The sequence below is a fragment of the Myotis yumanensis genome, unplaced genomic scaffold (genome assembly GCF_028538775.1).
Source record: "Myotis yumanensis isolate MYYU_CA2020_CCGP unplaced genomic scaffold, mMyoYum1.0.hap1 SCAF_9, whole genome shotgun sequence".
NCBI classification, from domain to species: Eukaryota; Metazoa; Chordata; class Mammalia; order Chiroptera; family Vespertilionidae; genus Myotis; species Myotis yumanensis.
Genome location: NW_027223760.1, coordinates 3,486,795 through 3,502,589, shown reverse-complemented (window position 1 = coordinate 3,502,589; position 15,795 = coordinate 3,486,795). Strand labels below are relative to the sequence as shown.

The window sequence follows — 15,795 nt, the reverse complement described above, 5'->3', positions numbered from 1 at the left end:
CGGAGAGAGGTTGGCACTGACCACCAGGGTCAGCCCCTGTGTTGAGCGTCTGCCCCCTAGTGGTCAGTGCACGTCATAGCGACTGGTAATCCGGTCATAATGGTCACTTAGGTATGGTGAAGGTTATTCATTCACCCAGCAGACATTTGGGTCATTTTCATGGGCCCCCAATCTCCAGAGCCTGAAGCTGCAGGTGTGGTCAAGGAGGCCTCGCCGCCAGCACTAGAGATGGCGGGTGGGCGTGGCCTGGCGTGACGTGTGGCGTGCCCGCGCCGTGATTGGCTGGCCGGAGCGGCGTCACGTGGGCGGCACCGACCATCTGGGCTCCCGAGGCGGCGCTGCGGCGGCTCCGGGGAGCGGGAGGCTCGGGGCGAGCGCGGCGCGAGGAGGGCGGCGAGTCCTCCGGGGGCTCTCGCGTGGGCCGAGCGGCGCGCTGCCGGGCATGGCGGGCTCCCTGCCTCCCTGCGTGGTGGACTGCGGCACCGGGTAAGAGCCGCCGGCGCTGAGCACCTGCCCCGCGTCCGCCCGCTCTCACCTGCGCCGGGTCCTGGGTCCCGCCCACCCCCATGCCGGCGGCGGCGGCGGCTCGCCCCTCACGCTCCCCCGGCCGGGAAGCGCCGCGCGCGGAGCCCGCTCACCGTGGCCGGGAGGGCTGCGGGGCTGAAGCCGGCCGGCTCGCTCGCCGCCCCCTCTCCGCCCGGCGGGCCTCCCCGGCCTCCCCGGAAGGCCAGCCTCCAGGCGGGTGGCTGCAGGCCCGCCGGCGTCCGGGCTTTCTACCCACCTAACGGTGCCCCGACCTCCCAGCCCTTAAACCCGGCCCTCTTTGGCCCCGGGGGCAACCATTGCGCCTGCGGAATCTCCGCCACTCACCCTGGCGGTGGTTACGTCCATCCATCCATCAACCACCCATCACCGGGCACCTGATCTGCTCTCCCCAGCATCCTAGGCTCACTAGGCTACTAAGCTCTTGCTGGAGTTTGCATAGACTTGCCTTTTCGCTTAAAAAATGAAAAAGGCCCCATTTTGAAAAATAGAAAGTCTAGATTTGGGAAAGCCGGGTTGTGGTATAGGTCTTTTTTCTTTTTCCTCCTATTTTTGGGTGGGATTGCTTCTTTTGATGTTGTTAAGGTATGCAAGAGCCTTCTGGGACATTTCCGGAGCTCGCTCTCGGTGGCCCAAGCTTCCTGATGTTACGAAGGTGCTGCTGAATAGGGCCAGCTGGTGGTTTAGGAATTCCAGGTTGCCTGCTTGCTTTATAGATGAAGAACTTATTAAAATGACCTGGGAGAAAATGTAGCCTCTTAAAGTATTTCAAGACAGGATTCTAATAATTTTTTTGTCATGAAATAGCCCATGGCATGTTCACCTTAGCCTTGATTTCTTTTCTGTACAAAAACGGGTTTAGTTTCCATGACAACCCTGTGGGGGTGTCTTTAATTTGCTGCAGTCCATTTACTGATCTCTTTTTTCCCTCTGCTAAAGACACCAGCCATCTGGGAAAAAACTGCCTTTTTGCCTGTACTAATTCTTTTTTTTTTTTTATAATATATTTTTACTGATTTCAGAGAGGAATGGAGAGGGAGAGATAGAAACATCAATAATGAGAGAAAATCATTGATTGGCTGCCTGCTGCATCCCTCCTACTGGGGATGGAGCTAGCAACCCAGGCATGTGCCCTTGACCAGAATCGAACCTGTGACCCTTCAGTCTGCAGGCCAATGCTCTATCCACTGAGCCAAACGGGCTAGGGCTGTACTAATTCTTTTTGAAATACATGTTATACCAGAAGTATTGTGGCCCTTTATGTTAGAGGTCATTTTGCTGCCCAAAACACAGGCCAAAGTCAATATTGGTATTAACACCCCCTCAACTGTCAGCTCCCTGAGGCATCTGCTCCCCTCACAAACATTCCCTCCTCCCACAACCCAGTGATCACCCCATGCCCACCTGAGGTCTGGTGGTATTAAGAGGAAAGGCAGCAGGTAAAAATATTTTTCATTCCCACATTTGCATGTGAGATTTTTGCTTTTGTATTTCTAGTCTTGTCAAACGGTTGAAATCCAGAGCATTTCTTGGCAATACAAATAATGCTCACAGGGCTTGCCACCTTTACTATTAGTAAACTGGGGACTGTACTCATCATTCTTGCTCGAAATGCCTAAAATGTGTGTACAGTGTTGGCCTGAGGTTAAGTGATCAGTGGAACTTGGCCCCTTTGGAGCTATAACTTCAGGATATTATGATTTTATGGCCCCAAGTCATGTCATTGTCTTCAGGCTGCCATAGGCTTTGGCCTCGAGACTTAGAAACAGTGGCAGGGAATCTTCCCAGTGGGTCTCACGTAGTCAGTTGTGGAAGTGACTGTGGTCACTACAAATGCCCAGTGGCCAGGGTCTGGCCAGAAGGAGCAGCCGGAAGAGCCTACATTTACCTAAACCATATTAGTAGTTCTTATATTTCCAGAGAGCTAAAATGGTTTTTGGATTGCTTTTTATTTCAAAATAGTATAAAAAGGGGTAAATGCAGATGAAAGTAAACCAGGACCAAGGAAAAGAATGGGCCTGGTGCCCGGCCAGTGTGGCTCAGTGGTAGAGCATCGACCTAAGAACCAGGAGGTAACGGTTTGATTCCCAGTCAGGCCATATGCCCAAGTTTCAGGCTCGATCCCCAGTAAGGGGCGTGCAGGAGGCAGCCGATAATTCTCATCATTGATATTTCTATCCTTTCCTCTCTGAAATCAATAAAAATATATTTTTAAAAATTAAGAAAAGAATGGACCTCGTGAGTCACCCTAAGGTGTAGGCCTGTGGCGGTTGTAGTCAAGCCTCACTCTTCCTGTCTGACATAATGGTAAGAGTCATTGTCATTACGTAATTCCTGTCATCAGGAAGGAAGAGAAATACCTGCTTCTCAGGTGAAAGCTTTTTCTAGTGCTAAATTCCATTTAAAAAAAAAAAAATATTTTATTGATTTTTTACAGAGAGGAAGGGAGAGGGATAGAAAGAAACATCGATGAGAGAGAAACATCGATCAGCTGCCTCCTGCACACTCCCCACGGGGGATGTGCCCGCAACCAAGGTACATGCCCTTGACCGGAATCAAACCCAGGACCCTTGAGTCCGCAGGCTGACGCTCTATCCACTGAGCCAAACCGGTTAGGGCTAGTGCTAAATTCTAAAAGAAGAATTCACATTGAACTATACATGGTAGACACCAATGATTTAGTGGGCAGTGTACTATATAGTATTTTTTTTATATAGTAATTTTTATAGCAAATAAATTTCACACTGGTAGCCTAGAATCTTCTAATAAACCCTGAGACAAACCTGCTGAACACAAGTGTACTGGGGGCCAGGAATAGTATGGACCAGGGGTCTGCTCCATCTAAAGGTAAAGCTTCCTTTAGCAGGGATGGGGAACCTTGTTTTCTGCCAAGGGCCATTTGGGTATTTATCACATCATTCACAGGGCATACAAAAATTATCAGTTTAAAAATTAGCCTGCTTTATGTGGTCAAACAATTAACTCACCCCTAATGCCTTGGCAGGGCCAGACCAAATGATTTTGAGAGCCTTATAGGGCCCGACATTCCCACCCCTGATTTAAAGGAATTACTAGGAGGCAAAGTTTTCAGAGAATATCCACAAATACTAGTCTCACTTCTCATAACCAGACTTTTTTAATGAAGATTTTTGTGTTTTTTAAACCTATTATGAAAAAATTTCCGATCTAATGAAAAACTGCAAAAAGTATATTAAAAAACTGCATATTCTTCATCCAATTGTACTGACTATTAACAGTTGCTTTTCATTCTCTGTATTTCTATCTATATTATTATTTTTCTGAACTATTGAGTGTAAAGTACAGGTAACCCCGTGGTTTTATACCAAAATGCTTCAAGGTATACTTTCTGAGAACAAGGAACTTATAGTAGCATAGACTAACGGTCAGAATCAGAAAGTTTAACATTATCTACTTGTTATCTAATAGGCAGTCTGGTTCACGGGCATGGCTCCATGTCTGTCTCATGGATCCTCACCCCTCCTTCTTCTAGCATCATACATTCTGTTCGGTTATCATCTTGACTTTTTAGTCTCTTGTCGTTTTAGTCTGGTTTAACTGGACCAGATGCTTAGCCTTTTTCTGTCTTTCAAGACATTGACACTTTTGGGGCCCAGTTCTTAGTGTATCCCATCAGAAGGCTTTTTCTCCCCTCAGTTCTACTGCGATGTAATTGACACAAAACATTGTGTAAGTTTAAGGTATATAATATGTTGATTTGATATTGTAAATATATTTGCAAAGTGGTTATCACCATAGTGTTAGCTAACACCTCCATCATGACACATAATTACCATTTGTTTTCTGTGATGAGAGCATTTAAGATCTACTTTCTTAGCAACTTTCAAGTATATAAGACAGTGTCGTTAACTACAATCACTATGCTGTCCATTAGATTTCCAGAACTCATTGGTCTAATCAGAAGGCCTAAAGATAGTGATTTGCCTTGTTCTTGATAGGTTCACTTGGATTATTTGTATACGGTGATGTCCACTGGATTTCTTCACTGTCTGGTTGCTGTTTCCCCTTTGTTATTAATGTCATTCGTGGAGAGATACCTTGGTTCTTCCTTAAACTTTCACCCACTAGTTTCAATATCCATTGGTGATTCTTGCCCCAAGTCAGTGGTTCTCAACCTTCCTAATGCTGCAACCCTTCAATACAGTTCCTCATGTTGTGGTGACCCCCAACCATAAAATTATTTTCATTGCTACTTCATAACTGTAATTTTGCTACTGTTATGAATCGTAATGTAAATATCTGATATGCAGGATGTATTTTCATTGTTACAAATTGAACATAATTAAAGCATAGTGATGAATCACAAAAACAATATGTAATTATATATGTGTTTTCCGATGGTCTTAGGCGACCCCTGTGAAAGGGTCGTTCGACCCCTAAAGGGGTCGCGACCCACAGGTTGAGAACCGCTGCCGTAAGTGATTATTACAGTGATGATTGCAAAATTGTGATTAAAAACACACACACACACAACAACTCTCGTATTACCTACATTTGTTAACCTTTTACTATAAGGAAGCACTTCATAGCCCCCATTTTCTATTATTTTAAAAAATGATTTTATTGATTATTAGAGAGAGGAAGGGAGAGGGATAGAGAGATAGAAACATCAATGAAAGAATCATTGATCAGCTGCCTCTGGCATGCACCACTATTGGGGATCCAGTCCGCAATCTGAGCATGTGCCCTGACCAGGAGTCACACTGGTGACCTCTTGGTTCCTGGGTCGATGCTCAGTTGTGAGCTACACTGTCTGGGCACCCCCATTTATTAATTTATCATCTGCATGGCTTATTATTTTATTCATAGGTTATAATCCATTATGTAATTCTTATATATTCAATGGATTATTATCTGTTGTTGCCATTATTTTTTGATGCTTAAATTGTTTCAGATTTGGCCAACAGAGACCCATTCAACCTTTTCTGGTTCTTTAGACATGTCCATTTATATGTATTTTGAGCATTTTGTTATTATCAAAAGACTGCGTGATTGCCTGTGCAATGCATATATCTTGTATTTTTTGCTGGAGTATCTCTGGGTTATACTTTCAGAAGTGGGATTTCTGGGTCAAAGAGTAAATGCATAATGTAAGTTTGCCTGACAGTGTCAAATCCCACCCAGTAGTGTGCTGCTGGAGCCACCAGCAATGTGTGTACTGTTTTTCAAATATTTTCAAACCATATACATCTGTATATGGCAGTAACATAATCTGCTTCATTTTTGATGATTGTGTAACATTTTAGTGAATGATTCTATTTATTTAATATGTCCTCTATTTGATGGCATTTGAGTGTTTCCAGTTTTTTTGTTGTTCTTTTGCTATTGAAATACTGTAGTGACCATTCTTGTGCATATCTTTGTACACATGTAAAAGTGCTTCTGTGAGGTAAATTCCTAGAAACATGCTATTTGGACCTAGAGCATCCTATGTAATAAAAGGGTAATATGCAAATTGACCAAATGGTGCCCTAGCCATTTTGGCTCAGTGGATAGAGCGTCAGCCTGCGGACTGAAAGGACCCAGGTTTGATTCCAGTCAAGGGCATGTACCTTGGTTGTGGGCACATCCCCAGTAGCTGGTGTGCAGGAGGCAGCTGATCGATGTTTCTCTCTCATCGATGTTTGTAACTATCTCTCTCCCTTCCTGTCTGTGAAAAATCAATAAAACATATTTTAAAAAATAATAAAAAATAATAAAAATCAAGTGGATAAACAAAAAAACAAATTGACCAAACGATGGAACGACTGGTCGCTGACACACACTGACCACCAGGGGGCAGACGCTTAATGCAGGAAGCCAGCTGAAAGCTGGTGAGCTCAGCCAGAAGCCAGCTCAAGGCTGGTGAGCGCAGCGGTGGTGGCAGGATCCTCTCCCGCCTCCATGGCAGTGCTAAGGATGTCTGACTGATGGCCTGAGGGCTCCTGGACTGCAAGAGGGATGTCCGCCTGCTGGCTTAGGCCCGCTCCCAAGCCAGCAGGTGGACATCCTACGAGGGCTCCCAGACTCCGAGAGGGCTCAGGCTGGGCTGAGGGACCCCCACCCCCTCGCCCCAGTGCAAGAATCTCATGCACTGGGCTTCCAGTATGCATATAAACTATTTGGACCATAGGGTATATGCATTTAAAATTTTGACAGGTAGAATGAAGCTTCCTTTTGTAATGACTCTTCAACCTTTACTATGCCCAGGTATAATTTACTACTATCTTCTTCAGAATTGGCCAGATTTTTATTTTTATATTTTATATTTTTATTTTATTTTATTTTTTTAAAAATATATTTTATTGATTTTTTAGAGAGAGGAAGAGAGGGATAGAGAGTTAGAAACATTGATGAGAGAGAAGCATTGATCAGCTGCCTCCTACACACCCCCTACTGGGGATGTGCCTGCAACCAATGTACATGCCCTTAACTGGAATCGAACCTGGGACCCTTCAGTCCCCAGGCCAACGCTCTATCCAGTGAGCCAAACCAGGCAGGGCTCTTTTTATTTTTTAAAAAATATATTTTATTGATTTTTAGAAAGGAAGGGAGAGGGAGAGAGAGATAGAAACATCAATGATGAGAGAGAATCATAGATTGGCTGCCAATCAATGATTTTTATTTTATATAAAATAAAAAATATATATTTCTCTTTCTCCCTCTCCTTTCCTCTCTAAAATCAATAATAAAAATATATTTAAAAAAAGTTTTAAAAAAAAGAAAACTATTGACTCTTCCTGTTTAAGATATGACTCCATTTATTTGCCTGCTTGTATATGGTGAGCTCTTCACACACACTATACAGTTTATTTGTAAGGACAGTGTTATTCGGTGTTTCTATTGTGAATGGGATTCTGACCCAGTGTTATTCTGATCTGTTGCTTAGGTAGGAAAGCTGTGGACTTTTGTCCCTTCATTAAGTACCTGGTCATCTTACTGAGTTCCTATTGTTTTTAGTTTTTTCATTTAATTCCTTATATATTTCAGGCCTATAATTATGACTTACAAATAAGTTTTTGTCTCTTTCCCAATATTTCTTTTATTTAGTTTCTGATTTGTATTATCTACTTCTCCCCAAACAGTGTTAAATGAGAGCATTGATAGTGGGTCTCCTTGGCTTAATTCTGACTTTAATAGGGATGATTCTAGTTTTTCACTATGATTTGAGCCTGTTTTTTTAATTTTAAGTTTTTTACTACTAATGGTTGCAATAAATGGTGTCTTGCTTCCATAAATGGTGTCTTGTTTCGGTGTCTTGAACACACTCCGTGTTTGAGTTGTGTTTTTCTTGTTGTTTTGCGTCCTGTTCTGTGTATAGCTGAGCCGCTTTGTTGTCGGGTCATCTCTACTGGGCGTGCCAGGCTCGCATGGGGCTGCCCTCCTAGGAGTTATTGGAATGCACACTTGTCAGGTATGCTTGCAGTGTTCCAGTTAATAGCTTCTCATCGAAGTTTGAGATGAGCCTGTGCTGATGAAGATTTTATTAACATTTTAAATGTGGGCCTAAAAGTGCTCTGGCCCACTGGCTGCAGTCTGACCCTTTGCTGATGGTTCCAGGGCACAAAACTTTGGGATGGAGATGAGACCCAGTTGTGGAAGGACATTGGTGTCACACCACTTGGTTCACCTCTTGTCCATTGAATTTCTACCACTACACACATTGGCGTGTCCACTGAATTTCTACCACTACACACATTGGCGTGTCCACTGAATTTCTACCACTACACATTGGCGTGTCCACTGAATTTCTACCACTGCACACATTGGCGTGTCCATTGAATTTCTACCACTGCACACATTGGCGTGTCTGTGGTATAGAGTGGTTTGCAGAGTGGTGTGTGACTCGGGACACAGAACAAACTTAAAATGACTCCCCTCCCCCAAATTTAACTGAAATATTTCAAACATACAGAAAAATAATAGTAAAAATGATAACATATAGATAGCACAGTTCGAGTGCTCTTTCTCTCCCTCTATTTATGTATTTTTATATATTAACTCACTAATTCCAGCAGATAGATTGTATTATCCTTATTTTACAGACAAAGAAACTGAGATTATAGGTAGGTAAAGTAACTTGCCTAAAGTTACATTTTGGCAAATCACAGCTGGGATTTGAACTCAGGCAGTCTGGTGCCAGAGTACATGGTCTTAACTAATACAATACACTCTGTTGCCTTTAGGAAATACAAAAAGTATTATCATATACATGGATGATATTTAGCACCTAATTTTAACAAATGTTAACATTTTACTATATTTGTTTTCAGTTAAAAAAACCCCATTGCAAAAAAAAAAAGTGTTTTCTCATCCTTGAGGAATTGTATTAGACCAGTGGTTCTCAACCTGTGGGTCGAGACCCCTTTGGGGGTCGAACCACCCTTTCACAGGGGTCGCCTAAGACCGTCAGAAAACACATATATAATTACATATTGTTTTTGTGATTCATCACTATGCTTTAGTTATGTTCAATTTGTAACAATGAAAATATATCCTGCATATCAGATATTTACATTACGATTCATAACAGTAGCAAAATTACAGTTATGAAGTAGCAACGGAAATAATTTTATGGTTGGGGGTCACCACAACATGAGGAACTGTATTAAAGGGTCGCGGCATTAGGAAGGTTGAGAACCACTGCACTAGACACTACCTTTGGTCTTTTCCGGACCTATCAGATTGCTTTTCAGCATTACCCTTTCCAACACCGCCCTCCCTCAGCACTGTGATGTGATTACTTTTTCTTCTGTCTGGTAAGCACTCATTCAGCAGGCATTTTTGGAATATCTGTGCAGTGGTAGAAATTCAATGGACACGCCAATGTGTGTAGTGGTAGAAATTCAGTGGACACGCCAATGTGTGTAGTGGTAGAAATTCAATGGACACGCCAATGTGTGTAGTGGTAGAAATTCAATGGACATGCCAATGTGTGTAGTGGTAGAAATTCAGTGGACACGCCAATGTGTGTAGTGGTAGAAATTCAATGGACAAGTGGTGAACCAAGTGGTGTGACACCAATGTCTTTCCACAACTGGGTCTCATCTCCATCCCAAAGTTTTGTGCCCTGGGACCATCAGCAAAGGGTCAGACTGCAGCAGTGGGCCAGAGAACTTTTAGGCCCAAGGCCAAGCACTGTGCAGGGTGGAGACACAGGAAAAAGGCCCCGTTTTGGTCATGATGCAAGTCAGGATCTTAACAGCATGGGAATGTGGACTTACTTTAGTGCAAGGGGTTGTTCAAAACACAGGCTTGGAAGCGCTGATTTTAGTGTTTGCTGGCCTGCTTGTTAGACCCTGTAGGCTTCCTTAGCCCTGGGTCAGTAATTTAGTTTATTTATATTTACTGTCTGCAGTAAACTCCAGCGAGATGGTTGAATTGGGTATGGTCTAGAATTGTTGCAGTTCAGTATGTGTTGACTTCCTTCTGGAAAGCCCTCTGCTCTGGGTTGGCTTTGAACCCACCCCGTGGGTCCTGTGGGCCATGGGATGAGGAACTGGTGGGTACACGTGTACTTGGGTAATTAATGGAAATTGGGAGGACCCTCAGGTGGGTCTCAGGGCCTGGGCCAAGCTCTTGTGACACCAAGCCCTCTGATCCTGGGACACTGATAAGTAAGGTGTGATTTAAGTGGAGCTGACTTTTTTTTTTCATCTTCACTCTGTTTTGAAAATAGTAAAATTAGCTGTTAATGTAAAAAACCATTAAAACCTGTAAAGAATTTTTGTGAGTTTATTTGAGCCAAACTGTTGACATATGCCGGGTGGCAGAACCTCAACGAATTGAGATAATGCTTCGGAGAATGGCGGGTTACATCTGTATTTATACATTGCAATCAAAGGAAGGGACATAGGTGGGTTACATGAAATCCATTGGTGATAGACTAGAGAGGCGGGAGAAAGCAAAGCAGGGAAACCCCAGGGATTGGATAAAAAGTAAAACGATAGACAAATATTTAGGTGGGTGCAGGAACAATTAACATGATAATAATGAAGGAACTTGTGGTATCTGTCCTGGTGCCCAGCACATTAGGTTGTGCCCTAAGGGGTCTGGAAAAAGGGAAGTTACAAGTTACCCAGACATTTCAAGGGTATGTTATTATAGATGCAAAAAGATATGCTAGTATAGACTCAGTTAAGGTAAAGGTTGACCTTGTCAGTGAAGATACTGGCCTAGGACGTAACTACCCACCATAACAGCTTTTAGTTAAAGTTTAATTTCAGACCATCCTTTGTAAGGTCTCTGTTAGCATGTGGCCCCTTTTGTCCACATAACATATATTAAAAATATATTTAAAAACCATTAAATTAATTTATTAGAATTTGGAATGTATTACTGTATCAAAAAACTAGTATCAAGCATCTTGAAAGAATTTGTAAAATAGAGTGAATTAATAAAGTCACTTTCAGCACCGCCATCAAGTGTTTTACTCATTATATGCATCACTACAGAATGGGGTCACTGCCCAGACCTCACTGTTCATACAGCAGCCTGATCAGGATGGGAATGGGGGCTGCATATTGAGATTTGGGTTTTTTTCCTGCTCACTGGCTGTTGGGCTTTTGGCAGCTTAATAAACTCATTAGTGCCTCAGTTTTCTCATCTACAAAATAGTGATAATATTTACTTTCTTCACAGGTTTTTTTTGTAAAGACTGAAAGAGGGTAAAAGCACTCTTAAAGTTATTAGGGACACACAAATGTAAGCCTATCTAATAAAAGAGTAATATGCAAATTAACCATCACTCTGCAACAAAGATGGTGGTGCCCATAGTGGCCGGGGCAGGATGCTGGCGGCGTCACCCCGGCAACGTGAGCCCAGCAGGCAAGTGCGCCCCCAGGCAGCACCCAGCAGGGCCTGCTCGGTCACCGCGGCGACCCCGGAGCAGGCAAGTGGGGCCGCAGGCAGCACCCAGCAGGGCCTGCTTGGCGGTTGCCATGGCGACCCCGGAGGAGACAAGTGGGGCCCACAGGCAGCACCCAGCAGGACCTGCTTGCCTATCTCTGTGGTGTGGAGCAGGCAGGCCCCACAGAGAGCAGAGAACCACAGGGAGTGGGCCCAAGCTGTCAGTAGGACATCCCCTGAGGGCTCCCAAATTGGAGAGGGTGCAGGTTGGGCTGAGGGACCCCCCCCCCCCCCCGCACGAATTTCGTGCACCGGATCTCTAGTTTATAAATATATGCATACAGAATCTTTCCAACAGAAACAAGCATACAATTTTACATTTTTGTAACTGCTCGCTTGTCCAAATTTAGTGTGCTTCTCAGTCATAAATTTTTTTAATTTCAAGGGAATATTTTGGCCACGATATTCTAGGACTTGGAGAGCTTATAGTAAGTGGAATGTAGACGAGAGTATTGTTTTCTAAACGTGTTGATGACTTTGTGCTTTTAGGTATACCAAGCTTGGCTACGCAGGCAACACTGAGCCCCAGTTCATTGTTCCTTCATGTAAGTAAAGCTCCTCTTTTGAGTGTATAATAGATTGTTTCTCAGAATTGTTCTAAGTGTTCTAATTCTGTTTTGTAAGGTATACCTGCCATCTTCATGTAGAAGTTGTCCTGGTTCCTGGGGAGGATTATTTATTTTGACACCTAGTTCCTGAATATTGCTATTGGCTGCAGCTGTGACCTAACACCCCATCCTCCTCCGCCCCCCAACTTTTTGACAGTCCTTTGTCATTGTCATTGAAGTTTCAGCTAGGGTGGTTGGTAGGGGCTGTGCAATTCTAAATGTCTGAATTATTTAGAAGTGTATGTGTCTCTTTAAGAATAATTTGTTATTTTTAAGTCAGTGCAGTGTTATTAACTTAGCGACGTTGTGGACTGAAGATCCATTGTACTCACTGTTCACGCTATTGAAAGACTTTTATTTTGAAATGAGAGGCCTGATGACTGTTTTACTGTGTTCAGAAGTGTTCTTCTTTTGTTTAGATTTTAGTCAGTAGAGAATGGTAGACTGAAAAGGCATGCTCTCACAGTTTGGTAGCAGTGCCTCCCACCCCCTCTCCGGTTCCCATGGGAGTCTCCAGGCTTAGGTTGGTTGTTGAGAGGGTAGAATTAGTCTCTGAAACGATTTGAATTCTGAAGATAGTTTACCAAAGAGTGAAGTGTAACCCAGCTGGTGTGGCTCAGTGGTTGAGCACCGACCTATGAACCAGTAGGTCATGGTTCGATTCCCAGTCAGGGCACATGCTTGGGTTGGGGGCTCCATCCCCAGTGTGGGGTGTGCAGGAGGCGGCCGATCAGTGGTTCTCTCTCATCTTTGATGTTTCTACCTCTCTCCCTCACCCTTCCTCTGTGAAATCATTAAAAATATGTAAAAAAAAAAAAAGAGAGAGGTGTGTCAGTTAAGTGAAACTCTGCCTCCTAAGTGTGGCTCTGGTATGAGAAGCTTCGACCTTAGAATCCGAGCTGCTCTGGGGCCGGTGACATGGTGGTGACAGGCTCTCCTGACCCGTGTGGGGCATGGACAGCTGAGGAGGTGGGAGAAGGAGCCGGCTGAGTGTTTACTCAAGGGAAGACCAAAGACGTTCTGGTGAACATGGGCATTCACATCACTAGAAAGTGTACTCCAGAGCCCTTGAGAACATTTTCTTCACCCCATTCCATAACGGCATGTCCTTGACAACAGGTCTGCTGCGCCCTCATTTTAAATCCATAATTTGGTGTATAGTTTATATCACAGAATGGGGTCTTCAAGTCCAAGGTCAGTGCCATCAGGGATGGTTTCTGGTGAGGTGTCTTCTCATTGTGTTCTTGCGTGACCTTTTCTCTCTCCATGGCCGACAGAGCTCTGGTGTCTCTTCCTCTTCCTTTTTTTAAAAAATCCTCACCCAAGGACATACTTTTATTTTTTAACCATTATTTTATTTATTTATTTAAATCTTTATTGTTGAAAATATTACATATGTCCCTTTTCCCCCACTCCAGCCTGCTCCTCCATCCCCACCCCTACCCCCCATCCCAGGCCTTCAGCACCCTATTGTCTGTGTCCATGGGTTATGCATATATGCATACAAGGTCTTTGGTTGATCACCTCCCACCCACCCACCCTCCCCCACCTTCCCTCTGAGATTCCTCACTCTGTTCAGTGCTTCCATGCCTCTGGATCCACTCGTTCATCAGTTTATTTTGTTCATTAGATTCCACATATGAGTGAGATCAGGTGATAATTGTCTTTCTCTGACTGGCTTATTTCATTCAATATAATACTCTCCAGGTCCCTCCATGATGCCTCAAAGGGTAAGAGAGCCTTCTTTCTACCCCTGCATAATATTCCATGGTACCATAACTTTTTTTATCCACTCGTCTACTGATGGGCACTTGGGCTATTTCCAGATCTTAGCTATTGTAAATTGTGCTGCTAGGAACATAGGGGTGCATATATCCTTTCTGATTGGTGTTTTGGGTTTCTTAGGATATTTTCCTAGAAGTGGGATCACTGGGTCAATGGCAGTTCCATATTTAATTTTTTGAGGAAACTCCATACTGTTTTCCATAATGGCTGCACCAGTCTGCATTCCCACCAGCAGTATACTAGGGTTCCCTTTTCTCCACATCCCCACCAGCACTTAGGACATGCTTTTATTGTATTTAGAGAGAGAAAGAGGGTTAGGGGGAGAGAGAGAAAAAAATATCGATGTGAGAATGAACATTGATTGCCCTGACGGGGGATCGAAGCAGCACCTGGGTGTGAACCCTGACTAGGAATTGTATCTGTGACTTTTCAGTGTGGGGATGACACTCCAACCAACTGAGCCACACTGGCCAGGACTCTCTTCTTCTTTTTTAAAAATAATTTTATTGATTTCAGAGAGGAAGGGAGATGGAGAGAGATCAATGATGAGAAACATCAATGATGAGAGAGAATCATCCATCATTCAGCTGCCTCCTGCACGCCCCCTGCTAGGGATTGAGCCTGCAACCCAGGCATATGCCCTGACCTCCTGGCTCATAGGTCGAAGCTCAATCACTCAGCCGCACCGGCTGGGCTCTTCCTCTTCTTATAAGGACACCAGTCCTATTGGAGCAGGGCCCCAACCTCATGAGCTCATGTGACTGTGTTACCTCCATATAGGCCTCATCTGCGAATGCTGTCACATTGGGGTCAGGGCTTCAGCATACAGCATTGGAGGGGACAGTTCAGTCAGAGCAATTGGCACTGTGCAGGATACATCAGTCTTTTGTGAATTTTGTTACTGTGAATGCCTCAGAACTTGACCATGTCATGTCAGATTGATAAATTGGCCTTTCTGGCTTTTTAGAGCAGATTAGATTTGAACCTTGGTAAGTACAGCAGCTCTGAAAGGCTGACCTCACACCTGTGCTTTAAAGCTTTGGTCTTTGTTTTATTTTTTGTCACGTCTTCCTTCCTTCCTTCCTTCCTTCCTTCCTTCCTTCCTTCCTTCCTTCCTTCCTTCCTTTCTCCCTCCCTCCCTCCCTCCCTCCCTCCCTCCCTCCCTCCCTCCCTCCCTCCCTCCCTCCCTTCCTTCCTTCCTTCCTTCCTTCCTTCCTTCCTTCCTTCTTTCTTCTTTTAAAATTGATTTCAGAGAGGAAGGGAGAGGGAGAAAGATAGAAACATCAATGATGAGAGAGAATCATTGATTGGCTGACTCTTGCACACCCTCTACTGGGGATCAAGCCCGAAACCTGGGCATGTGCCCTTGATTGGAATCGAACCTGGGATCCTTCAGTCTGCAGGCTGACGCTCTATCCACTGAGCCAAACCAGCTAGTGCTGAAGCTTTGGCCTTTAAATCGAGTGCAGCGTTTTGTTGTGGGTGCCATGTAATCTGTCATCATTGATGGGGAGGGGAACTGAATCCTGTTGTTAGAGGGACTTTGTTCACTGTCAGGAGGTGGGGTCTCTCAGATTGGTGCTGCAGAGTGTTTGCAGCGGCAGAAGCTGGAGAGAGACTAAAACGTCAGGAGTGGGAATGAAAGAGGAGCTATCCTGTTGGCTGAACTGTTGCCAGAGAGCAGCATAGGAGGCAGGTAGGTGTTTGGACAGTGAAGGTGCTGGGGCAGGTAGGGCGGGGCCTTGCTTACTTGGGCCCGTGGCCCACTACTGTGTTAGTGCTGGAGCTAATCCGTTCTTCTGGTTCCAGAGGCTCTGTTCACAGACCAAGGCCAAGACCCATGTGCTGAAGTGCATGCAGAGAGAAGGGTGGAGTGGTGTGCGGGTGTGTGGAGAGTGCCGGGACCAGGCTTTCTGACCAGGGGTGCACAGCG

General features: G+C 44.4%; 1 protein-coding gene across 12 annotated transcripts in view; it reads left to right on the top strand.

Annotated features, from left to right (window-relative positions):
• Positions 1 to 364: 364 nt before the first annotated feature.
• Positions 365 to 15,795, top strand: part of ACTR3B (actin related protein 3B) — a 62,401-nt gene continuing 46,970 nt past the window's right edge. For all 12 annotated transcript variants that reach the window (XR_011472592.1, XR_011472591.1, XR_011472594.1 and 9 more), the window contains exons 1-2: positions 365 to 486; positions 11,959 to 12,014. Coding sequence is in view for 7 of the 12 variants with exons in the window: in XM_070423598.1 (XP_070279699.1) it covers positions 443 to 486; positions 11,959 to 12,014 (100 nt within the window). In the remaining 5 variants the exon portion in view is untranslated. The remainder of the gene's footprint in view (positions 487 to 11,958; positions 12,015 to 15,795) is intronic.